This window comes from Nylanderia fulva, unplaced genomic scaffold (assembly GCF_048542155.1).
Source record: "Nylanderia fulva isolate GAGA-0341 unplaced genomic scaffold, ASM4854215v1 Scaffold9, whole genome shotgun sequence".
NCBI classification, from domain to species: domain Eukaryota; kingdom Metazoa; phylum Arthropoda; class Insecta; order Hymenoptera; family Formicidae; genus Nylanderia; species Nylanderia fulva.
The window spans coordinates 2844482-2869771 of record NW_028191026.1 but is presented as its reverse complement, the minus strand read 5'-3'; the positions used below and the strand labels follow the sequence as shown (position 1 = coordinate 2869771).

General features: G+C 35.9%; 3 protein-coding genes across 9 annotated transcripts in view; 2 read left to right on the top strand and 1 right to left on the bottom strand.

Annotated features, from left to right (window-relative positions):
• LOC114946479 (uncharacterized) overlaps window positions 1-17444 on the top strand; it is a 33641-nt gene extending 16197 nt beyond the window's left edge. For 3 of the 6 annotated variants that reach the window (XM_029322983.2, XM_029322982.2, XM_029322984.2), the window contains 8 exons: window positions 11067-11184; window positions 11264-11395; window positions 11740-11763; window positions 12095-12127; window positions 12242-12439; window positions 12601-12720; window positions 12918-12991; window positions 14423-17444. In XM_029322983.2, the coding sequence (XP_029178816.2) occupies window positions 11067-11184; window positions 11264-11395; window positions 11740-11763; window positions 12095-12127; window positions 12242-12439; window positions 12601-12720; window positions 12918-12991; window positions 14423-14732 (1009 nt within the window). In that variant the 3' untranslated portion in view covers window positions 14733-17444. Of the gene's footprint in view, window positions 1-11066; window positions 11185-11263; window positions 11396-11739; window positions 11764-12094; window positions 12128-12241; window positions 12440-12600; window positions 12721-12917; window positions 12992-13291; window positions 14031-14422 lie in introns of those variants that run through there. The other 3 variants (XM_029322979.2, XM_029322985.2, XM_029322981.2) reach the window with 3 other exon arrangements.
• On the bottom strand, window positions 14799-25135 carry LOC114946541 (uncharacterized). The gene is made up of 9 exons (XM_029323076.2): window positions 24997-25135; window positions 24553-24883; window positions 24207-24438; window positions 24006-24103; window positions 23745-23936; window positions 23531-23658; window positions 23248-23452; window positions 22883-23169; window positions 14799-22679 (listed from the first exon to the last, which is right to left on the bottom strand). The coding sequence occupies exons 2-9, from the start codon at window positions 24790-24792 to the stop codon at window positions 22487-22489; spliced, it is 1575 nt and encodes a 524-aa protein (XP_029178909.1). The 5' UTR covers window positions 24793-24883; window positions 24997-25135; the 3' UTR covers window positions 14799-22486.
• On the top strand, window positions 17763-22497 carry LOC114946480 (uncharacterized). Of its 2 annotated transcripts, none has more exons than XM_029322990.2 (13): window positions 17763-17914; window positions 18031-18272; window positions 18343-18675; window positions 18755-19019; window positions 19364-19624; window positions 19701-19933; window positions 20047-20223; window positions 20309-20508; window positions 20586-20731; window positions 20823-21017; window positions 21250-21752; window positions 21825-21908; window positions 21982-22497. In XM_029322990.2, exons 1-13 carry the CDS (start codon window positions 17881-17883, stop codon window positions 22075-22077), a joined length of 2769 nt encoding a protein of 922 aa, XP_029178823.2. In that variant the 5' UTR covers window positions 17763-17880; the 3' UTR covers window positions 22078-22497. The 2 variants fall into 2 exon arrangements, with proteins under 2 accessions (XP_029178823.2, XP_029178825.1); XM_029322992.2 differs by having other exon boundaries at window positions 17822-17914; window positions 21250-21584.
• Window positions 25136-25290: the final 155 nt, after the last annotated feature.

Sequence of the window (25290 nt, the reverse complement as noted above, 5' to 3'; positions counted from 1 at the left end):
TGTGATATAGTTAGTGAAGGTGTATACCATATGTGAAGGCAATGAGATAAATAATGTGTCATCCAAGTAATTTAATATGTTCTGTGTTCACTATAGTTATATAAAACGCACTCGTAAACTTTGATCGATATAATTTTTTTTTTTAATATTTTATATCGATATAATTTTATTTTATAAATATTTTATATAACATTTTTCGCGTAAAAAAATTCTACAAAGATAAACTAGAATGACACGAATATGATTAATAATATACATGAGTCTGGAGACTCTTTCGTATATTTCTTTGAAATATCTCACCGGTAAGTTTATCTCGGAGAAAATTGCATCGTTTGCATTTTTTCCGAATTTAATATCTCACATCTTTTCATCTTATATAATCTCTTGTATTTCGTGATGATTTCAGATTTCTATCTTTTGTATGTAATTATAATTTCGCTCGAATTGAATGATAGCTTAGCGAGACATCTTTAGAGAAGAAGTGTGTTTTGTAATATCCCTTACAATTTTTTTAATATCCTACAACATTGAACTATTATTAATAGACATAATGATATAATTTTACGTTAATTCGCATCGTAAATATCGAATTGCAATGAAGGATCGTAAAAGAATTTCAGTTGGAAAGTTGTGCGTAAAGTTCCGTTCTTCCTCTCGGAATTTTAATCTAAAAGTAATATCTCTTTCGCATCGGGAGCATGAAGCACTTTAGAGGCAACACTTCGGATCGTCCTGTTGCAACAATAATTGCAAGTCCGTAAATTTCGAGCGCGTCATGGCCACAAGCGCATAACAACCTACTCTCTTTTTTTTTAATTCTCTCGGCGAACAAGAAAGAGCAGAACATCTTCAAGTTCTCCTGTTATACTTGTCCTCCCTCGAATTCCCATTGCAGACTTGAATCTACAAATCCTTGAAGCTTTCGTCGAGCATTCGCGAACTTTCTCTCGTCCTTGTCTCTTGTGTCAGTTGTGTTTTCGTTCCATTTTTTCATTAAATAGCGATCGAATAGATATAGATTTATAGATAGACGTTGAAAGAGATTATGATAAATTAATTCTACATCGACTACATCTATTTTTTTTTTTTATTACTGTCAGTCTTTTTACGTTCAAGACGTACGTACGCGATAATGTCTTCTCCCTCCTTCCTGCTTGTACAAAATTGAGCCGCCACATCAGACGCCACAATTCAGCGACAGTATTCTGTGTTCTAGCGCGCTAATAAAACGGGTGAAGCAATTGCAAATCCCCGATGAGGACTCCGCGGGTGGAGACTACTACCAGCTGACATACCCTAACTAGCGAGCGGGGTCCGCCGATTCTCCCTCGAATGTCGACTAGGCAAAACTGATAACCGCAAGCCGATTACAGTAATAATGATAATACACGGACACAGACTTAACTCGCGAGTGATCTCATAAATTAAAAAAAAAAAAAGAAGAAGGAAATCGGAAAAGTTGGTCACGCTGAAATGAAGCTGCGGATGCAGCACCAAGTCACCAAGTTTTGCGATGAAGCAAAAATATTGAAAGGAAATGATATAAAATTTTTAGGAGACGATGTAGTGATAATCTTGTATCAGAAAATGATTTGTCTCACAAGTGCGATCACTCGCGAGCTAAATGGACAGACGTTGTGGCGCATGATTGGGATAAGAGCGATGATAACACGCGGTTTCGCAATCGTGATTTTATGCTGATCTGTGCGACTTTTGTTTAGGCTATCGTTAAGAAAAATGGGAGTGACATATATTATTTCCAGTATTTGCAGTTTCAAAGTTTAGTTAGAATAGTTTGGATTAAAAAGATATATAAATTATATATACATATATATATATATATATATATATTTAAAAATATATATGTATATATAATTTTTATACAGGACGAGTATTATTGTTATTAAATGTAAGAACTTTTTCTTACGTAATTCCTAGTCTGATAATTTTGTACACGTCAAAACTTGTAGATATAATTCTTTTAATCCTTTTGACAGAGTGACTCGGTGCACAATTATCATTTGTCTCGAATCACTTGTGCTGTGTTACGTATCCTTCTTGCGTGCGTTCTCGATTTTCTTTTCATTCCCGAGGAATGTACTAATATATAATAACCAGTTATATATACATCCCATCCTGCTCCAAACTTCTCAAGCCCGACTTGGATGGGAAAGATGCTACCTCAAAGGGTACTAGTCCTCCGACCCACCCTTTCTCTCCCGCGAATCTAAAATTCATTATCTCGGTAATTTACTCGCCTTTCTTTGACCTAAGGAAAAATATGGCTTAACACGACGCACTTTGCGAAAGTCAGGCAACTTCCTCGAGATTTGCGTCTTAATTATAGTCGTAAAAATTAACTAACTCTCAAGTATAGTCGAGGTGTAGTCGAAGCAGATTAGTATGCGAATAAAGAGTAACCCGCCCTGAATAGCTGGTAAACAGCGCTGTTCTGAAGGACCCTTGTTTACGCGATTCCTTATTACAGTGCGCCAGCGCAGAGCGAATACACGGTGGGGATGAAAACGTGTAGTTGCGAAGGTGATAGAGATTATTTTTCCAATTTCGTATTTTTCCAATACGGTGGTCGAAAGCCGAGTCCTTCCAAAAATTGTCGTCTTGTCGCGACACTCAAACACACACACACCGATCCAAACTTTCGATGGAACCCTGTAGTAGATGCCGCCTAGTCGTCTCCTCCGATGATCGTCGCTTTCCACAAGAAAAATATAATCTCATTCGCACTATTTAAAATTTACCTAGATATTAGCGAAGCTAATAATCACGCTTCCGCGATGTTATCAAGTATTAATTAATTAATCAAATAATATACTCTCGTGGCATTATAGAGAACTGCTGTTAGGTGTAGACGCGTAGCTTCGTAGAAGAGACGAAAGATCTCTTTCTTTCTGTATACGAGTAACTCGAGGTCACTCTTCCTTCCGAGGTCATTGTAGAAGATGAGAACACGATTATAAATTGATATACATATACACACTTATCAATAGAAATATATATACACTGCTCGCAATAATTAAAGGATCAAAAAATTGTCTAAAAAATAGGTAAATGTATTTTTAGACCATTTTTTTTTATCTTTTAATTTTTGTGAGTAGTATATATTTATATATTAAAAATTAAATAATTAATGGAACACATACATACATATATATTTAATATATAATATATTATATATATATATATATATATATATATATATATATATAAATATATAATAAATTTTATATATATAATGTGTGTATTATTCATGAATTATTAAATTTTTAATTATCCAAATAATTCAAAGCGGTTGTTTGTGAACTTTAACAGTTTTGATTCTGTTATTGCAGTAAAACTCGCGTTCTCTCGTAGCTTCCTCTCGCATAATTATCCTTTCGGACTATGACAGCATTCACGAAACGTTTTCCCGCGTTATCGTTCATTTCCTGCCGTACAAGATTACCTTTACCGTTATCTTACATACGATTCCTAGTATGAGCAACCACGAAATATGATCATCACGCATTGTAATCACGGTTTGATCCCTCCTTGCGTTTAAAGTGGCCAGCCTCGTTTTCTCATAAATGAGATAGAGCAAAATAGATACAGATGTTTTTTATTTAAAAGAAAAATATTATATATATATATATTTTTTTTATTTTTTTTATCGAAGAATATAGACAAGACAGTTGAGGAAATGTCAAGAAGTAATATCTTGAAGAGCGTTAGTTCTGCGATTATATATGCATCCTTTTCAATCCTGACATATTATATGCAGAGCATAGTAATTATCTAGTCGCAATAATGACACATGTTAACGCAACACGCATACTTATATTTATCTCTAGCATAGTACGAGAACATACACATATTTCAGGCTTGAATATAATAACAGCTCGTTGAATTTTATTTCTCTTGCTCCTTCTCGCGTCGAATTATTCAGTTTCTCTTTGCTCTCTTCTTTGGTTTCAATTTCAATTTTTTTTCGTTCTCCTTATCGATTCTCGTTATATAACAGATTATTAATTTAGTTAATAATGACACATTTTGCTCAGACATTCCAGATATCCCATTCACCCTACGAATATCCATGCGAAAAAGATTTGTTTTTTTTTTTTACGGGCTACAATTGTTAGCGAAATTAGCAGTCGTCAAATGGAAGGAATTTTTACGGCGCTCTTGTATCCGCAAATATATATTTATATCCACCAGGTGTATGTACTCGTTGTATCCGTAAGTTGTAAGAGACCGGGCGAGAGAAAGAGAGAAGGCGTTTTGTGGTGCCGACTATATAATTCCATAGAACACAGTTAATACGACGTTATTAAGCATGATTGTATATCATATTTCTGTCTTCCTCCATATACGTGCTATTGTATGAGCAGACGAGATCCTCCATTGCATTATTAAAACACACTTCCTCTCGTTCGCAGAACCCACTTGTTCTTATTTACATACACCTCCAAGTATCGATAATAAACACCTATACGTTCTAATCAATCCAAAGTTTCAAGATTCGGTCATCAAGAGAGATCTAATCCATCATTTAATGAACCTGATGGTTAAACCGGTTTCTTCGCATATGACAAACTTGTTACATTCCTCTGATGTAACAAGAGATTCGCGAATATAATTGGAATCGATATTAGCTCAAGGATGCTAACTGGAACAGTTTTTTTGTGTGATGTAAATAAGCAAAGTTTCGAGATTTGGTCACCAAGACCTAATCCATTATATTTAAAGAACCCGATGGTTAAACCGGTTTTTTCGTATATAATAAACTTGTTACATCCCTCTGACGTAACATGAGATTCGCGAATATAATTGGAATCGATATTAGCTCGAGGATGCGAACTGGAACAGTTTTTTTTGTATGACGTAAATAGACGCGTTCGTTTCCAAGTTTTCCTTCGTTGACGTTATGTCGATGAAGGAAAAATCAATGAAGTTAACGAATATATATGCGATCGAACCCGAGCTGAACAGCGCCGATTTCGTCGTTAATCAGAGCGTTACTAGTTAGCCGTGTCGGTGTTTCTCTGCTCTCTTCCTTCGTCATTTCGTGGACAAGTCTTCCGTGTCGCGTGTCGAATTTTCAATCTGGCAGACATTTTTTTATCGCGAAAAAGGACGTTCGATCTTCATTGGTCCGCGACGAAATTATACTCGATCTTAATCCTTCTGTCAATGCATTATTTTTCATCGATGTTAGGTAATAGAAAATGCTGGAAAAAATTCGTCAACGTGTCGAAAACAAGCAGTTGGTACCAGTTCATTGACAGAAGGGTTAAATAGAGCCGAAATTGTTGGAGAAAATAATTTTTTTTAAATTCGAATCGCTTTGTTATTTAACTCGCTACTTTCCCTCTTTGTGTTCTGATATAGAAATAACGCATGCATGGTATATCGATCGCTATTTATTCTTGAAAAAAAAAAAATATATATATATATATATAAACGAGCACGCTATTATTTTCCGTGATGCTGCTCTCTCTTCAAGTTCTCTCTTCGCGCTTACCTTGGCGGAAACAGCTCGCTTGATGTAACTACACGAAGCCATCTCCTTCGCGGTTTTGCCATGTAACGGTGAACCTTTTCGGTCTATTTACTAAAACCTCTCGCAACGATAACGAGCTGCGGTCGACGGCGGAAAAATATTGCTCGTAATAGTCGATAATCCTTAAAGGAGCTTCTTACATCTTGCAAAACTCAGCCGTAAACCAGATACGCAGGAAAAAATTCATCTTTATTAAGTTTACTATGCTTTTAACTCCGAATTGATGAATAATAAAACACGTGGAAGATATTCTGTTAAATCTCTTCGTTCGGACACGCGCGATTATGAAACCCAAATGCTCGACGAAAGGACCCTGAACAATTTCCCGAGAGTGGTGAAATTTCCATGGACTGCTCTCTCTTTTTCTCTCTCGTGATAAAAGGAGCGAGTCGGCTGCCGTTTGGAATGAAAAGAGCCTCATAAATCTCGGGCTTTCGGCGCCGGCTGAGTCTGGAATCTCTCGGTGAAAGAAGCCAGAGCCAGAGAATCGCCAAAGAGGGTAGAATGCGGTTAAGGGCCAAAAGGACGCGGCCAACTGGACTATTGATCGCTTGCTTTGTTGCAGACGCGGAAGGATTCTTATTTTATCCAGCTCCTTTTGATTGTTCTCGACAATTTTTGGGACGCAATAGGTCTGTTTGTTTTAGCCAACCTGGCTGCGCTAGTTTAAAGTTTATTTTTTTTACTCGACATTTTGGAAGGAAAAAAATAAACCAGAGATTAACCAGTGCAGCTGAAGCCAACAGACCATATTATTTTATCCAGCTCCTTTCAATTATTCTCAAATTTGGGAAATTAGAGGTCTGTTTGTTTCATCTAAACTGGCTGCGCTACTTTAAAGCTTATCTTTTTTACTCGACATTTTGGAGGGAAAAAGATAAACCAGAGATAAGCCAGTGCAGCTAGTTTATTTAAAACCAACAGATTTGTTAATTTGAAAAGAGAAATTTTTAAGAAGATGAAATAATTCGAGCAAACGGAATCGATTCTCTTGACATTTAATTTAATATTATAATCTCGATATCGATGATCAGATATTTGAGTCACATCAGGATAAGGTTTGATAATAAATTAGTCATACTTATATTAGAGAGAGGCTTAAATATACGATCCATAAGCTTCTAAGGAATTGAGATAAGAAAACGCGACACACAACCTGATTAGATAATGGTTTATTTTTTTCTTTTCATCGATCGATTAAACAAAGCTGGTCGTTGATCTGGCGTTAATTTTATCAGATCACACTTATATCCAATTAGAGTAGACAGCTGATAAATATTCATTGCATCGCCGAATTTAATTATACGAGAATAGCATGAATTTAATGATTCATTATTTTTTTACAGCGCTTTTTATTGACAAAAAATCTATAATGAATTCCTTTTTTTCGTGATATATTCGCGATATTCATCAATTTTGTCGAAATCTAGACTGCGTGAGTCAAATTTAAAATAATATAATATATTTGTATAAATAATTACAATATATTTACATCTCTACATATTATCATATTTATAGACTTATTATATTACAAGAGAGAGTTGATTCCATTTGAATACATATAAATTAATATAATATAATAAACAATAAATTAACATATATGAATTATGATACAATAATACACAATAAACACGTAAAAAATAGAGGGTGGGAAAAATTGAACCGCAGGAATGGCTTTGAACTTGATCGAGAGAAGAAAACAGAAGAGAAGTCGAGGAATATTTCACCAATAAGAGGAGGAAATAAATTTCGATAGTTCCCGTAGCTTTTTGCATTATCATCCCCACCACGAAGTCTACCTTCTCCTCTACTACATCGTCTGCAGCTGTTGCCCCTCCTTCTGTTTTTCCCTACCTCCGGTCGGCTTCTCTCTCTCTTCTCTTCTGGCTCGTCCACCGCGATAGCGAATATCGAACCAGCCTCGTCGACGTAGTGCGAGGTGCGCACGCGTTCCCCGAGTATACCCTCGAGGGGTCCTTCGCGATCCTGTCTGCCTGCCGGCGACGGTCGCAAATCGGATTCCGGCGGATGCACCGGTTCAAGTATAAGTGTACGCGGAACCCCGCCGTTTCGTGGGTCAAAAAAGATCACCTGCGAAACCTTCCGCGCGCAGTCCTACCGAAGGACTCGTCGATGAGAGTCCGTCCGGACCGGACGCGGCCTCGCGCGATGACGAGACTTCCGCCTGGAAGGGACTGAGCGATTGTTTTGGAAGGGAAAAATGCCTACTCCTTCCTGACGAGTGATTCGCAGTGGGTTCCCAGTGAACGTTTTATCGCGATAAATGTTTTCATGATGGATGTTTGGGGACGCGTTCTTCGAGCTTAGAGAGAAGTTCGGTTTAGATAAAGATTGTGGTAGAGTAACGTCGAATGAGCTTACATGGGTCTCTTTAAAAGGCCAACTACGACGATCCGGTTGTGGTAGACAGACTGCAATTTAGACTCGTATGAGATGATGTTTGACGTTTCGTTGACGTGACAGAGATTTTCAAAAATTATTTTTTTTAATTAGGTCTGTTCTCTTTAGTTCAGAATTCATCTTTCTCACTCCACATTTAAAGGAAAAAGATTAACTCTGACTGCAGCCAGTTCAGCTAAAAAGAACAGACCAGCTCAACTCCAATTTAGACTATAAGAATAATATTTGACGTTTTGTTGTGGATATCATAAAAATGACCTAATTTTCTTTGTTTTTTTTTCTTAACGTCAAATGATCTTACTTAAGCCTTAAAAAGGCAAAGACGATGATCCAATTGTTGACAGTTTCAATGTAAACTATAAGAATATTTGACGTTTCGTCAACATGACATACAGATCTTCAAAAACGACCTGATCTTCTTTGCTTTTTTTTAACGTCAAATGATGATCTTACATGCGAGCAATGACGCGACAATCCAGTTGTAAGGGTCAGGATCCAACTTTAATTGAGACTCGTATAGGAATATTTGACGTTACGTCAACGTGATGCATATAGATAATCTTCCAAAATACAACGTGACTTTTTTCCCATTTTAAATCATTCCTCTCGACTATCTCTCATCCCACGAACGTCATCGCTGTCGCGTGAGTCGTTCCAACCCCGGATAGGTACGATGCATTACTGCGTTACACGATGCGAGGCCGCAGTCGTATATTTAACGTGACATTAAGATTCGCTTATAATGCCGGGTAGAGTCTATATATGGGACTATATTGATTTTTCGAATCCAGGATAAATCGATGAAATTAGCATACACTCGCTCACGCGATGTTGACTTTAGAAATTGCCAAAATTTGCCCTATTAAAACTGCAATTAATTTATGACGATGTGCTCCAATTTTTGGAATTAATTATCTGTCAATCGCGAGCTTTATTTTTTACAAATATATATGTATTAAAATTTCTCTTTCTCGAGCAAGTAGAAATAACGTGATGATATTTATTTGTTTCATTGATATGTGAAAAGTTCGACAAGAATGTGAAATGTAGCGAGTACATAAAGTATCCCGAAAGAGATTTCAACAAGATAACTTTCACTCGGCAGAATGACTCATCTTCTTCGCGAGTTCGCGAGTTTAATATTGTTATGAAAATGAAGAGAAAAGAGTATATATACACATACACATATATATATATATATATATATATAGAAAGAGCGAGAATCGCTAACGAGCGGGAACGAAAAAGGATCGTGAGAGGAAAATGAGGAAGACTCCGAAGACGTTAATTGCTAGAGACGGAAACACGCGACAAAACGAATGTGAAATAAATGACAGCATTAACTAAATTATCCTCGCGTTTCTCGAAGCTAATTGAGCAAAAGTGTATAACTCGACTCGGCTATTTATAATTTAGATAAATAACTCGCGGTACGCATTAATGAAAAAAAGAAAGGCTCGTTAATCAGCCCGCAAAATATTACATTACCGTTATCCGAACGAAGATCTAGAATCTAGATTGAAGTACATATATTGTATTCACCCAGATCTATTTTCCTCTTTCTCGATTCCACTTTATTTACCTGCCTATCGACCTGTCATTATCTCGTATAACTTCATTTGCGACGTCCTCGGGAATATATGACGCGAAATACACACACACACACCTATATATATATATATATATATATATATATATATATATGTTTGTGATTGAATTTCCGTAATTAACGGCGCGATTGTGTAATTAAGGGTTTCAACGAACGCGTCTCGGGAAAGTGACCGCGACTTGCGATAGCACATCCGCACCGAATTACTCATCGTCGAGGTGTTCCCTCCTAGGTTCTTATGCTAAGCCCTCTCTTTTCTTGTATTTCACCCTCCGAACACTCCGTTCCGTCCGGCTAAATATGCCTGTCTATCTTCTATTTACATTGCGTCTTCCCGCCTAGACGAGACTTCCCGACTCAGCTGTCAGCTGTCAGCTGTCAGTGATAAACATTATATATATAAATTAAATAAATTTCATCTAATTTATTCGATTTATTTAATAATTAATTTCATTTAATAAAAGAAAAGCAGTTGCAGAAACTGGAGGCCATGAATTAAGAAACAAATAAATTAAATAATATAAAAATAAGTGCTTATACCGAATATTATATTTTTCTAACGAGACCGACCAATATTTCGTGATTAAAAAGAAGAGGTGCTGAAAGTTCCTTCACCAGTGAGTTCAGTGAAACTTGCGAGACCAAGGATAAATAATTAATCCGCTGGAAGATACGTATTTCGCGACGAGGATGGCCTCCACCCCGTCGTCCGAGATCTCGAAGGGCGCCCGACGACGCACCACCGGGTTGCCGACCCGCGTACGCGTCCAGGAGAACAACGTCATCGTCGGCGAGGACGGACGCGACGACTCCGGCCTCTCCTCCGAGAGCTCGACGCCCACGAACGGATCGCCGCCGCCGCGACAGCCCAGGGCGTCGGGCCAGGTCTCCTCTACCACGTCCAACGTCGTCGTCGTCGGCACCGCTTCCTCCGTGGCAGCCGCGCGAGCCAAGAATAGCCCCGGAAGGTAGTGAACCTGCCTCGTCTGAGCCGGGGAAAGCGAAGTCGCTGTCGGATATTTCCGAGTATTAAATAGGAGAGATGTGAGATATGTAGCGAGAAAATTGGATGCTGCTCGGAAATTAGATGCTGCTCATTTTTATTTTTTTTTCTTCCTCCTGAAGAGAGATCAGCATGATTTTTTTCAAGTTATGGATGCTTTCTTCTTGAACCTCCTGTTGGATTTATATTTCCGTTCACGAGAGCCATCATTCCTTGCTTATATTAATATTTTAATCCTTGGAATTTTTATATCGTATTAATATTTTTATATTAAATATTAATACTATATTTATATTTCAATCTATGTAATGACATGACGAATCATTTCGTTCTGCTTCATTTTGTGTTGGAGGATGAAAAGAATAAATTTTTAGAATGCTGAAAAAATGCTAATCCTCTTCGAGAACGTAGAAATTTAGAAATATGTCAACATATAAGTACTAGAGATGACGAGAGTTTCACTTTTTTTGTTGCAGAATCGGAAGTGACAGGATGTCAAGGTTGTTACGAAGCAGATCCGGAACAGAGTCACCGCGTTCGTTAGACAACATGCGTAATCGTCAAGTTTCTAGTCCTATGAGAACGTCGGGAAGTGTAAGTTAAATTTTTCTCCATTCTCAGAGATTCAATTTTGAATTTATACACTTATGCAAAATATCTCGTTGATCTCCAGGTTTCATCCTCGTGCGTCGATTCCGGGGACGAGTCCAGCCTCAGGATAGATCGGGGAACGTATCAATACATGTTCCAGGACATTGTCTCCATAAAGACGATGCTCCTGAAACTTAAACGAGTCCTTCAGGAGGTATATATAATAAAAATAATAATGATTATTATTATTATATATTATTATTATAAATGCACGATACTCGCTTGCACTTCACGTTTGAACGTTTGCTTTTCTTTTTTTTTTCTTTTTTTTAATTAACAAAATTTTTTTCGTCTCACAAAAATGTGTTTTGCGCGTTTTGTACGATGCCGTACTTGAATTACAGTTTACCTTTAGTTCATGTTACACATTATCCGACCGCAAGCGTTGTTTATTTCATTACTTATACACACAGTATGTTTTTCGCCTTTTTTATTTATTAACACGATTCTTCTTATTTTCATTTTTGTCGTCGTCCTTCCTGATTTTTACATCTCAAGTCAGGGGAGAACGATTTGACGAGGGTACGTTACATTTTTATTTTCTTTACATTTTTGTCACTAATTTAATATCACCTCACTCGCATGTGTGTGTGTGTATATGTAATACATATATATATATTTAATTATTTAAATTAATATTTATATTATATTAAAATTATATTAAAATTAAATCCATGTGGGACTGAGTAAAAATCATATACTCACAAATTATAATTACAAAAAAAAGAACAGCTTTAAATTTTTCTTATTATATAATACTATCTACTTACTCAGTCCTGACAATATAATATGAGTTACGAGAATTCTCGCTAAAAATAAACGAACGAGTTATTAATCTGATATTGATTTTTAGGCAGAAACTCTCAACCCATTCGATAATCCGAAGGTTGGTATATTTATTATATAAAGAAATTTATTTAGAGAAATTAGATTGAGGATATTTTTCAAACCTTGACTCAAGTAAAGATAAACATTGCCGATTTCCCAATTACACTCACAGAATGGTCTCTTCTGTAACCTGAACGAAAGCGGTACCACCGACGTGAGCACGTCACCAGGAAGCGGTGGTAGCAGCATCGCGGACGAACTAACGGACTTGAGGAGACAGGTGGTGTTTCTTCAAGGCCAAGTAGAGGACCGAGATCGTACCATACAATCGCGAGATCGCACCATCGAGCTACTTGAGGTAAATAACGAGGTAAATCGTTCATCGCGATTAACCGTATATTGCTCTGTGAAAAAAAGCTCGCTTCAAGACCGAGAGATCTAAATCCTAAATCGGTAATCATTCACCAAGTGAGTTTTTTTTATTAAAAAATAAACAAATAGCTTGATTAACGAATATATTGATCTTTGCAGCTCCAGATGTCGAAGCTACAAGGACCTAAGAACGGCGACGCTCAAAGTTGCATCCTACCGACGCGAAATAACGAAATCTCCTTGATAGACACGTGTAACGCCGCTACGCAAACGGAGAAGGTACTATCTTCTTCTACGTAATCGGACGACATGTTCAATCCCCTCATCTTGCATCATTTAAGTTCGATTTTATCTTACGTATTATTATTACGTAGTCGTATTTGTTTTACGATTTCATATTTCGTTTATTATTATTGTTAACGTTATTTTATTGCACTCGATTACAAACAAAACACATGTTTCATTTGCGACTCTAGACACGTCCAGTATCAGCGGGACCCTCGCTCCTACAATCACTCCCACAGGATGGTGTTACGGGGCCCCTCGTTAGGTGAGAGTTTATCTTGTTTATCTGTCTGTCCGATCGACAATTAATGCATTGATATTTATCACGAACTAAATTCTCATACATACGTATTTAATCTTGAATTCGACGTAAAACATTTTTCTCGTAATTAATCGAGTACTCCGTCACTGATTGTCGAATAAAAGTTGCACGCGAATTATTCTATTGACAATCGTATTTAAAATGTACAATATTTTTATCTTTCTGTGTGTCATGTGCATCATAAATAATATATTTTTTTTACTCTGGTCCCGCCCTTTACTCGGGTAATTCCACGCGAAGCAGCTTCAGGATCGGGAAGGTAGAGTGCGTCAGTCTGTGTGACTTAATATTGGGATATGTACTCCTTTCTGCATTTAACGCCCTCATATTCATGCACCTCTTCTATTTTCGTACCACTTGTTTGACAATTGGTTATTGACAATTGCGTTTCAATTTTTTGCATGCGATTAAGTAATTTGACTTTTGTTCCATAATGATTTTCCTAGTTATTCAACCAAGGCAAATCTTATCAAAATTATAAAATTAAACTGTGTTTTATTGTTTCGATATAAAGTAAAACAAATTTTGTTCCGTACTAATTAAAATATAATATATATAATTGCATTGATTGGTTGAATAGCCATAAAACAATTATATAGTTTTTGTACTTGTATATTATTATTCCTTATGTTCAGCTTCATGTCATGTCCATGATGAATTTATTTTTTATTTCGGAAGAAAATATAATCGAGCGATTTTACATGATCGACTAGAGCCTAATTTTTCTTAATAATCGATGTAAATCTCGAGAATATTTTTAATCTATTATTAAAGCGCGCGAATGCGTATAGTTTCGTAGATCAATATTGCTTGCTACATATTTACAAAACCGATGTTCTTGGCATGTAACATAATGTATATGGCCTCAATGCTAGCGTAACAATTATATTACCTCGATATCCTCCTCCTATCAATAAATTAATATATATATATATATATATATATATATATATATATATACATATATTAGATTTACAATTCGTTAATATATAATTCGTAAATACAAATAATGTTTCATGCTGCTTTGAATAGCCGTGTGCGGTGAGTTCTTTCTACTCTCGACTTTAAATTCTTGTTTCTCACTCGAGAATTAAATGTTTCAATGTACCCATTTACAGGGTATTCCATAGGAAATTGTTGAAACTAATCAACAGTTATTTTTTAATGCTTTTTTATCAATCAACTAAACTGGTATACAAACATTTTACTTATATCTATTAAAAACTGCAGACTTAATTCCTCTTACCAACACAATTTTTGTTTTCTCAATAATTGCATGCATTAAAAAACGACAGCTGATTAGTTTCAGCAATTTCCTTATTAGGGACACCCTGTATTTTCACATTTCTAATAATGACAATTTCTCGATTGCAGTTGGAGTGATTCGTCGGACCGTCAGCGATTGTCGATGCTCTCCGAGCTTAATTCCTCCGGGAGTCATCATCGCAAGCCAACCGAACGTTTACCTCATACGTTAAGACTCCGTCAGGAGCAGACCCTGACGCGGGGTCGGGTCAACGCGCACGCGAGGAGACACTCGTCGGAGGCACTCGTCTCCAACTCGCTTATCAAGCCGAAGGAAGTCATCTGCGACTCGAATAACGCGGAACAGCGGGACGCCACCAAGGTAGAGGGAAACACGATCAAATCCCTTATTCCGACGCCTAGGAAGCTTCGGCTTTAACGATAAGAAGAAGATATGCGGCGATTATCTTCTCTGTGTAGCAACGTTTCTTTTTCGTTCCAGACGTCCGAATCCCTGTCGAAGAACGCGTCATTCGATTTACATATATTATATACATATCTCTGAAATTTCTCTCTTCCGATAAATCTTACATAAATCGACAATAAGCTAATATTTTCAATTATATCGATTAATATAAATTATTTATTGAATTGTACGACTCATCTGTGATTCAGTTGATTGTTATTCGTCGTTTCGACACCGTGATTCGGACGTCCAAAACCAAAACGATCTCTCCTTGTTCGTAATTAATTTTACTGCGCACCACGAAGTTCATGTTTCTCGTGTAACGAACGTCGTTTCGCGCTCGTCTGATATATAATTTGCCGCTGTACTTATGTGACGTACTTGTGTAGAGAGTGTCGAGAGAGCACGAGATCATCTATTCCTGGATAGATATTTCGAGCAGCGTATATATATGTAATTCTCGCGCGCACGTATGAGTGCACATATACTTGTTCGTTATAATATATTAACGATGAAATTCCTTCTTTCAATTCGAGCGCAAAATTAGAGATTAATGAAAATTGATTAATGAATTTTTTGCATCGCAAAAAAAAATCGCTGTATCTATTCGACGATCGGTCGAGATCTGGGCGGTAGAATGAGTATAATATATGTGTGTGGAGTTTTTTTTCTCCGCACAATTCCATCTTGGCAGCCGAAAATTTTGAAATTAAGCTCTATGCCTTTTTTGTTTGAATAAAATCTAAAAGGCAGATATACATATATATACATATATTTATTGGATAAAGAAATTTGTAATATAATTTACTGTAAATAGGAAATACAAAATTTACGTCAGGCATATTCGTGCAATTATAATCGAGAAAATTAATCAATTTTTTCGATGAGATATAAATTTAGAATCTTTGGCCAAATATTTCTTTTCGATGCAGACATACATGCGATTGTTTCAGAAAATGTTCAACTTAGTAATTTTTATGTATATATTTTTATTTAAATTTATTTCTTCTAAGAGAGAAAAAAGAGAGATTTGTTAAATATACAATATTTATATATGTATATATTATACGCATTTATCAGATAAATTTTCTCTCTACAATTACGTCACTCACTGTGATTCAAATGAGAAAATTAGATGCAATTAATTATTGTTTATAATGTCACATGCAAAAGTATTGAGATTTATCGGCGTTATTCAAATATCACGATTACATACGTTTTTTAATCATTTTGAGGAGAAGCAAAAGTTACATCTCTCGTGACAAAAAGACAACGGATTACGTACGATCGTAATTAGCAAAGCCAGGGTACTATGTAAATTCCATTCATTTCGCTTTAATTTATTTGGCGTGTTTGGTATGCGCTTGGTGCTAGAAAGCCTGTATATTCGATGTATGATATTTAGTCTCTCCTAGTCTCTCAGGCCCATAGTTATATCAATATAGTGCTGGATCAAATGTATTCGCGAATATAACAAAACAACTATTTTAAATATATATATATATATATATTTGTAAATTTATTTCAAACTAAATTAAATTAAATGCTGCGTAAATTTCAGCATATTTCTGGCGAGAATATAGTTGTATCTGTATTACGTGTATTATATTTTGCACAATTTAAACAAATTAAACAAATTTCATCTAAATTGAACGAATTCTAATTGAAATGAATTTACAAAGAGGAATAAAGGAAAGGAAAAGTTCTTCTAAATAATACAGCGTATTGAAAAAGATAATGATAAAGGAGATCAGGAAAAACTAAATATCATACAATAATTGTATATTCATTTGTCTATATTTTAATTTATACGGTGATTGTATGCAAAAGTAGAAATAGAGAGAATGATGAAGCTAGAGTGAGGAAGAGAGAAAGAAAGAGAAAGAGAGCGAGAGAGAGAAAGATGTACATGAATCTCATTAATTTTTTAAGAAATATATTATAATAGAAAAATGTGGACTAGGGAAATTTTTTCCGCAGGGCTACTTTCGCGATCAAGTATTTGTGAAAATGTAGTATCGAGTAGATGTTCGAAATCCGCTTATTATTCATAACGAACCAATAGATCTGATACGGAATAAGTTAAGTGACACAGATTCATTGATATTATCGATCCGATGAGCAATCGAGATGGATATTAATCATCCGCTATTACGTCTCTGAAGAACGAGAAATTTGGTTGAATCTACAAGCAAAAATTTCGAAAAAAATCTATCGCAAATCTATTGTGTTTCGCATCATAATAAATGTTATGACAAATAAAGGATATACATAAGATAGCGATCACCTATTTATTCTCCGACAAAACGTCCAACGATTGTTCGATCGTAAAATAACTTAACCGATAAGAGTCTGCACACAGTTTTCAAAAATTCTCAAAATAACGACGATTGTCTCCGAAGAAGAAGAAGAAGAAAACATTCTATACTTTTAAATGTCCAATATAATAATAATAATATATACGCGCAAAACACAGATATCTCTAAGTTAACTCTAGCGACGTAGTGATGATAGCGGATTAATTAGGTGAATCGATAAATAATTAATGAAAGGCATCCACTCTTGTAATCATGATAAGAATTCGTACTTGTCAAGACGATTCGTCTCTAGTTCTCAATCATACGTTTCATAAATACGTTTCGCCTACCTAGTCCCAGAAATGTCACAATAAAGACAATTTTATTCCACTTGGAGCGTTTTTTTCTCACCCAACTTTTTGCGAATCTAAATCGGTGCGAATTTTCGCAAAAGAAGAGCGAAATTTTCCTCGAATTCTGTTATTATTTTACAATAATATGTATATGATACCTTTAACGCACACACATTTGTATATATTTTGTAAATTTGATACGGAAGCTTGAAGTTTATATTGTCAAACTGATACGTGTCAAAACAAGTCTCGAATAATTCTATACATATAGATAGATAGATATAAAAGGAATGTGTCAAACTGATACGTGTCAAAACAAGTCTCGAATAATTCTATATATATAGATAGACAGATAGATGTAAAAGGAATGTGTACATTCGCGGTGGTACGTGTCAATTGAACAGATTTTTGTCGGACGTTTACGACGCTAGGCGTTTAAAGACACACGTTTGTTCCTGCATCTGGGATGTGATGGACAACTTGAGCACGATTCCGCAGGAGAACAGTACTTAAATGCGCATTTTCTATTTCATATATACATATATTTTTTACTTTTGACAAAACGTCCTCTGTGCTCCTCTCGTCAAAATCTGAATCGGTGTTCTCTAACTCTAATTCTAGTCATAGATCATCTCCTGGAGCGTTTCGAGCGAGGTCAGATTTACACGTGGATCGGTACCCTCCTCCTGGCGATCAATCCCGACGGCGAGATCTCCACCGACAATATTTACGACTTGTCACGCGCCAACGATCTGTACGACAACATCTGCGATGTATTTCGTAAGGAAGTAGTACCTCATATCTTCGCTGTAGCAGCCAGAGCTCGGTATAGAATAGTCGAAGGTCTCGGGAAGCCTAGTCAGGTAAATTCAGAAAATGTTATCCTCGAGTAACCTTCCCACACAAACGAAGTAATCTTCGATCTTCATGAAGGTCATCATCCTGAATGGTGAAACCGGGGCGGGAAAGACCTTCAATGCGTGGAGGGCGTTGGAATTTTTGACAACCAGAAACATCTACGAGGACAAACGTCAAAGACAGGACATAGCTTGCTGCGACATTGTCCAGAGAATCGCTGATGCCTGTCGTTTGATGTCTGCCTTCACTCTAGCGTCCACCGAGAGAAACGAGATTAGTTCCAGACACGTGGAGCTCTTATGGCTCGAGTACAAACTGGGCAGAGTTTGCGGCGCGATGATATCCTCGTATCTTCTGGAGAGGAACAGAGTCACGATGAGTCATTGCAATTTTCAGATTTTTAGCCAGGTGATTGTCTTCACCGAATCCACCAGTAGATGATATGTCATATCTTCACCGAGTCCGTCATCGTATATGTATATTCCAGATGATGACTGCGTTGACAGATCTAGAATTCGCGGATACCGGATTATCAGGGAACACGCGATACTTGATGACGAGCGATCTGGATCCCTCGAAGAAACAGCAGCTTCGCGATGGCCTTCGAGATACTCTAAGGGCGATGGATACGCTGGGCTTCACGCAGAATCAGAAGAAGAATATTTTTCAAGTTCTCTCCTTGCTCATTCATATGAGCGACATACGCTTTACGCAGGAGGACGATCATTGCAGGATCAACACCGATGATCAACGTAAAGAGTCCCATAGGAAATTGCTGAAACTAATCAGCTCTCATTTTTCAATGCATGCAGTTATTGAGAAAATGAAAATTGTGTTGTAAAGAGGAAAGTTTGCAGTTTTTAATGGCTATAAATAAAATGTTTGTAAACCAGTTTATTTTATTGATAAAAAGTAATGAAAAATGTGCTGACAGCTGATTGGTTTCAACAATTTCCTATGGGACACCCTGTATATGTAACCGATAATCTTTCATAGTAGAAAATTCATTTACGCTTTCGTCGATGACTTGAACTTGTTTGCAATGAGAATGAGAAGACTCTGTAGAGACCACTTGATGTTATACGATAATTTGCAGAATCCAAGGAAGCTTTGGAGAACACGTGTAAGCTAGCTCGTCTGCAGAAGGAGGATGTCGTCGAGTTGCTCACGTCCACCCTGATCAATCCGCAAAGTTCTTGGCGACGTCACACCGCTTATCGACGTAATCTCAACACGGAGGAGGCCTGCCGGTCCAGATTGCACAGCATCATCCGTCACTTGTATGATCTTCTCTTCCACTGGCTGATCAACTCCATCAACGGGATCCTGTCTGCTCGTCTGTTCAGTGAACGACTAGGTAATTATCAAAAATCTCTTCAAGGCTCTTTATATCTCTGCGAAATCGATACTCTAATAATTTTCTTATTCTTCAGGGATATTGGACATCTTCGGAATCGAGTGCTTCGATACGAACGGGATGGAGCAGCTCTGCATTAATTATGTCAACGAGAGATTGCAGCAGTATTTTATCGAAAATCTGGAATTTCATCGGAAGAATCTGCAGGAGGAGGGTCTCATTGAAGACACGGAACCACCGGATATCGTGCAATTGTACGAGGATCGCTTGAACACGATTGAGAAACGTTTGTTCGCTACTCTCAACGACGTAATGTCTCCACTGAATCTTTAGACTATAAATATACATTTAATAAGAACTAATAAGACATACATGTATGTATAGATTCGGCGTAGAACAATTAACCGTGAATCTTCGTATAGGTATGTTTATCGACAGTCCCGAGCGATTCGTCCACCTTAACACGACAAGTTTCTGCCAACGGTTGTCCCGAGACGAGACGATTCTTGAAGGTGAAGAAGCACAATTTTGTTATACAGCATTTTGCTGGTGCCGTAGAGTATTCCATCAACGATCTGCTTTCCAAGAATATCGACAAGGTACAGACGAGTTGATCTGATCACATCGGTAAAACCTAAAACATCTTGTTACATGAATCTTAACTGATGATTAAAAACGTGATAGATCCCGGACGAGATAACTGTGACGTTTGGCGTGAGCAAGAACACGTTTTTGTATTGCTTACTTAACAAGAGTAAGTTATCTAAGGAAAATGGAAAAGCCAAAAAACCCACGATGCTCTCCAAGTTGCGATCTAATGTGGACTCGCTAATACGAGAGCTAAATAACTGCGACTCGCATTATGTTCGCTGTATTAAACTACGGTATAACATATTCAAAATGATAAACGCACTATTCAATTATTTATTTTCTCTTTTTAATAGAGATTAATTATCTACAGGCGACTCAATAATCGCGAATGGGACCAAAATGAGCTTCGCAAACAGCTGATTAATACGGGTATCCTCGATATTCTGCCTCTGACTAGGTGCAAATATCCGTTTCACTTCACTTACAAGGAGTTTTGCAAACGCTATTGCTTTAAACGTACGGCTCAAGTCTCACAATTTTTCAAAATTCAAGATTCAACAATTTAAAAAATTTTTAAGCCCTTGCATGTCGATTTACTTCTCTACAGAAACTTCCGACTTTCGTGTGGCTTGCAAGAAGCTGTTGGAGTGTCGTCCAAGGATGGATGGTGAAGATTATTCAGTACATTATGGGAAACATTTCGTTTTCTTGAAAGAGCATACGTTTTTACAGTTGGAATCTGCTAGGAAGCAACTTTATGTCAGATGTGTTAGAAAGATAGAATATTTCTGGCTAAGATATAGCAAGTATCTCTTTATGCAATTTCGTCTTTATACTGGTATAAATTTTACAGCACAATAAAATCCGCAAATTGTTAAAAAAATGTAAAAGCACCGTGCAACAGAAAATAGAAAGAATGCAAGCATCGAGTAATTTAAATATTAATAAAGCAAATGTTTTAATTCCACATTTTGAAAAAACGATGACAAAAATACAAACAAGAAGATCAAACTAATTTATTTCTATATCTGCAGGAAATCGTCGGCAACGAGATGTAAAAGGGAAGATGGCTGATGATGAAATGTTTAATTTTCAAAATGAGCAAGAACATAAACCTTTTATATCCATGGGAATATGCGTCCGCGCAGAGACGCATCGACAACAAAATGCAAGAGAAAATACATCCCGTGATGATCAAGCAGTCAATAATACTGATATTCAAAATGAATCGACTAAAAAGGATCTGTTGAAAAATAAATACGACGTGCAATTAATAGATTACTTTTCCATTATACAAGGAAAACCTCGATTTAAACCACCAAACGCATCGTACGATAAACGTTCATATATAATCCGTTGGTTAGAAAATGTGAGTAACGCGATGAATATGAAAAATATTGGATCTATAGTACCGGGAAATATCTCAATAAATCACGATCAATTCGACAATATTCGATCACAAGATATAAAATACACGCGCAGCTTAATTAACAGTAGGTTTCAAAGCAAACATGAGAATTCTGAAGATTGTAATAAAGTATGTAACATTAATACTGTAATATATCTGTCTCTTTTATATATGTCCATTCATTTAAAAAATTCTATTTAGAAAGAAGATGTACACGTTATACGGCATGATACTATTACATTATTCTACAAAAACGGGATTTTGAGTCGGCGTCGTCCTGCGAGGGTAAATAATGTCGAAATTAAAATTACGAGAGAAGGCAAGAATTAAGAAATTAAAAAAACATTATTTTTTACAGCTACCAGTTAGAGTACATACTCGTCTCACGTGCTTAACTAATTCGCATTACTTGGTACATACGGAACTGCCACAGGGTCTACAGGATTGTCTTTAAAATAATATTTGTACAATACGTGATTTATCAGGTCGTGCTATATATATAATAATTTATAGAAATAGATTAGTATATAAATTTAAAAAATTTTTTATATTTTGTTTGAAATAAAATAAGATTAAAAAGTTTAATTAAAATAAAAATTTCTGAAATTTTTATTTTAAATGACGTGAACAGGAACTCGCGCCATAAACAGAAATTTGTAAGATAAAAAATTTACAAGACGCTACGAAATAGATTTAGACTGGCAACTGAAAATCTATTCACGAAACAAGACAATGACAATAATAATTTCTTTAAAACTTAATTAATTAACGAAAATAATCTAAAATCACTATTAATGTAATATAAAATAATCAGTTGTATGTGTAATATTATCAATGTTCGAAAATAAAATTTATATTATAATTTATAAACAAACCTGTGCCAAATTATAAAAATTATATGGACTTTTCTTCCTATCTTTAACTACGAGCAGTCTGCGCGATGCGATTAGAGCGTGGGTGGCTTGAAGATCACTCCTCAGAATTTGATAATTAGCTCTCAGACTGACACGTCTCAAATTGCTGTGAGGAACTGGACGACCACCAGCAAAAGCAAATCTGTAAAAATATTTTCATATTTAAATTATGGGATACAACAATATATACATTCACACCTCCACATTATTATATTACTATGTATTATCTTATTATATGTTATATATTATATATATATATATATATGTATGTATATAATATATATAATTATTACATATATCATACATTATATAACATAGTTTCGTGAAATTTTATGTAATGCATACCTTATCTCTCGTCTTGGTCCTCTCAAGGTGGAATGTGGAAACGCGGTTTGTCGATCCCACAGTGTCCTGTTCTTAAGTTCTTTGTCTGTCAATGGTCTGATTTTAACATATTTCATCTTGCCTTTGATAATGATGGGTAGTGTGCCAGTCTTCTTGTGTCTTTTCTCTTTTGTATCATTGTCAGCATTAGCTGGTAAATAAGGTAATAACGAATCTCCATAATGCTCGAGCAAAGGGGCAAGTTCCAAAAAATGACCCTGAGATCTCACAAGAGCGCAAACAGCCAGCTATAATTATAAATATGGATAATGAATAAAAGCAACGTATATCAGAGTAATTAGAATAAAGTAAAAGTCAGTACTAACAGCTATTTGCTGCCAAATAATCGAGCCAGACGAAGCATAATAGAACAAAATATTCTCTATGGAAAGAATGTGTTTAGTCTCGTGTTGGAAAAATATAAGAGGCTGGAGGCTCACTAACAATTCCACCGTCATTATCCTCTTTTTATAATAATCCACAGTTTCTATTTCGTTCTTTAAAAGAACATTTTGCAACGTCGGTATATATCTGTCGACGTATAGATTAATTTGAAAAATCAATCTTATTTCTTAAAAATAATCAAGTATTTTCAAGTTCTCGTCTTACTTATCGGCGATCGATGGCCAGCGAAGCATCAGTTTAAGCGCGCATTCTTTAAAGAGCACTTCCAAATTCGGATGTATGAAACTCTGACTTAGCAGCAAATCCAATAATAAATCGGTCATTTTATCCACCTGAGAACAAACAAATCAAAATAAGAAACATTTGCATTTCGAGAAATATGCATAGATACATGTGTAATCTTTCTACTATTAATTACCGATAGTAAATGATAAGGGTAGACAGCTTCGCTGTTACTGGCGATAGCAATTATGAGCTCACATGCACGTATAGAAACGCGCGTATACTGTGCATTATTTGAAATCAACGTAAACCTAGCAATAGACATCAATTTATCTATGACTCCCTCGTCACCTAAATGCACATTGGTAGCACAATCATTCAGCAAAACCTAGAAATATAAACAATACTGTATTTATCTAATTATAACAATATTAAAAAAACAATTTTTTTTATATACCTGAAAAGTTTTCTGTGAGCCATTGAACAAAGTTTTCAGTGCACGTTTGGCATAATTGAAACGTGCTTCTGATAGCTTTTTGTCACATATTTCATTATCTATAAAAGAAAAAAATATATATATTTCATTGTGGAAAGCATAAATTAAAAAGTAGAAAATGACAGAAGACTGCAAAGATAATGTAACTTTTAAAAAATTTACCTTGCAGAAGTGGCACATTAGATTGGGATAGATTCAATGGATCATTTATTTGATGAGTAAGATTAATGATGGATTCATTAGGCACATACACCTTGGCTTCTGCGTGATATTCTGGCATGGATTCTGGTGCACCGAGAATAGGGTCTGCGTCACACAAGTTGGTGATCACCGCATTCACATCCATAGATGTTAAACGTTTTCTTTTACTGTGTCTCAGTCTTGTAACACATTTCTAAAATTCCAGGATAAATAACATTATAATTACAACATTATTAAACACCAAATAATTACAATAATGTGTGTTTAATATATTAAATATATAAGTAGAAATGTATTATCTGCTTACATGTAGAACTTCTCTCAAGCGATAGGAAGCATCTTCAGCTAATCTCTTTATCAGGGGATCTGGTAATGGATGCATCCCCAATTCCTCACCGATGGTGGAGATCCATTCGGTACTGAGCATGGCATATCTCCTTGAATTATTATCATTTGCAATGCTACTGGTGCCTGCATCTTTACTGTTGTTGTTGACAAAAGAATTACTGTATCCCATGGGGGTTTGATTTGCCAACATCTCTTTCATGATCTAAACCTTCTTGATGCCGATATAATAAACTGGATGCCGCGTAAAGTTTACCATGTACAAACACGTCGACGAAAACCTTTGGCATCGGCTGTTAATCAAAAAATGGAGTAATGTTTATAAATTATGTCAACTGTGAATGCGCAACATAAATTATACACTGTGTACACGCGACGTCATATTTTCATATATGAATAAAATTACCTCAGATTAGTGCAGTTTATAATGTCAATAATGACATTGATCAAATAAATTGTATGATCGCCAAATGCCTGTCTAAAGAGGAGACCGTCATTTTTGCCTCTTACCGACACACTTTGCCCCTGGTTCGAGTCCAGGCTAATAAAATCCTTTAATTTTACCAAAAAACTTTGCCTCTAGTGCGAGTTCAAGCTAAAATCCTTTGATTATACGTGTAAAAGATTTTAGCCTAAACTCGCACCAGAGGCAAAGTTTTTTGGTAAAATTAAAGGATTTAAATATATCATTCCTATTTTA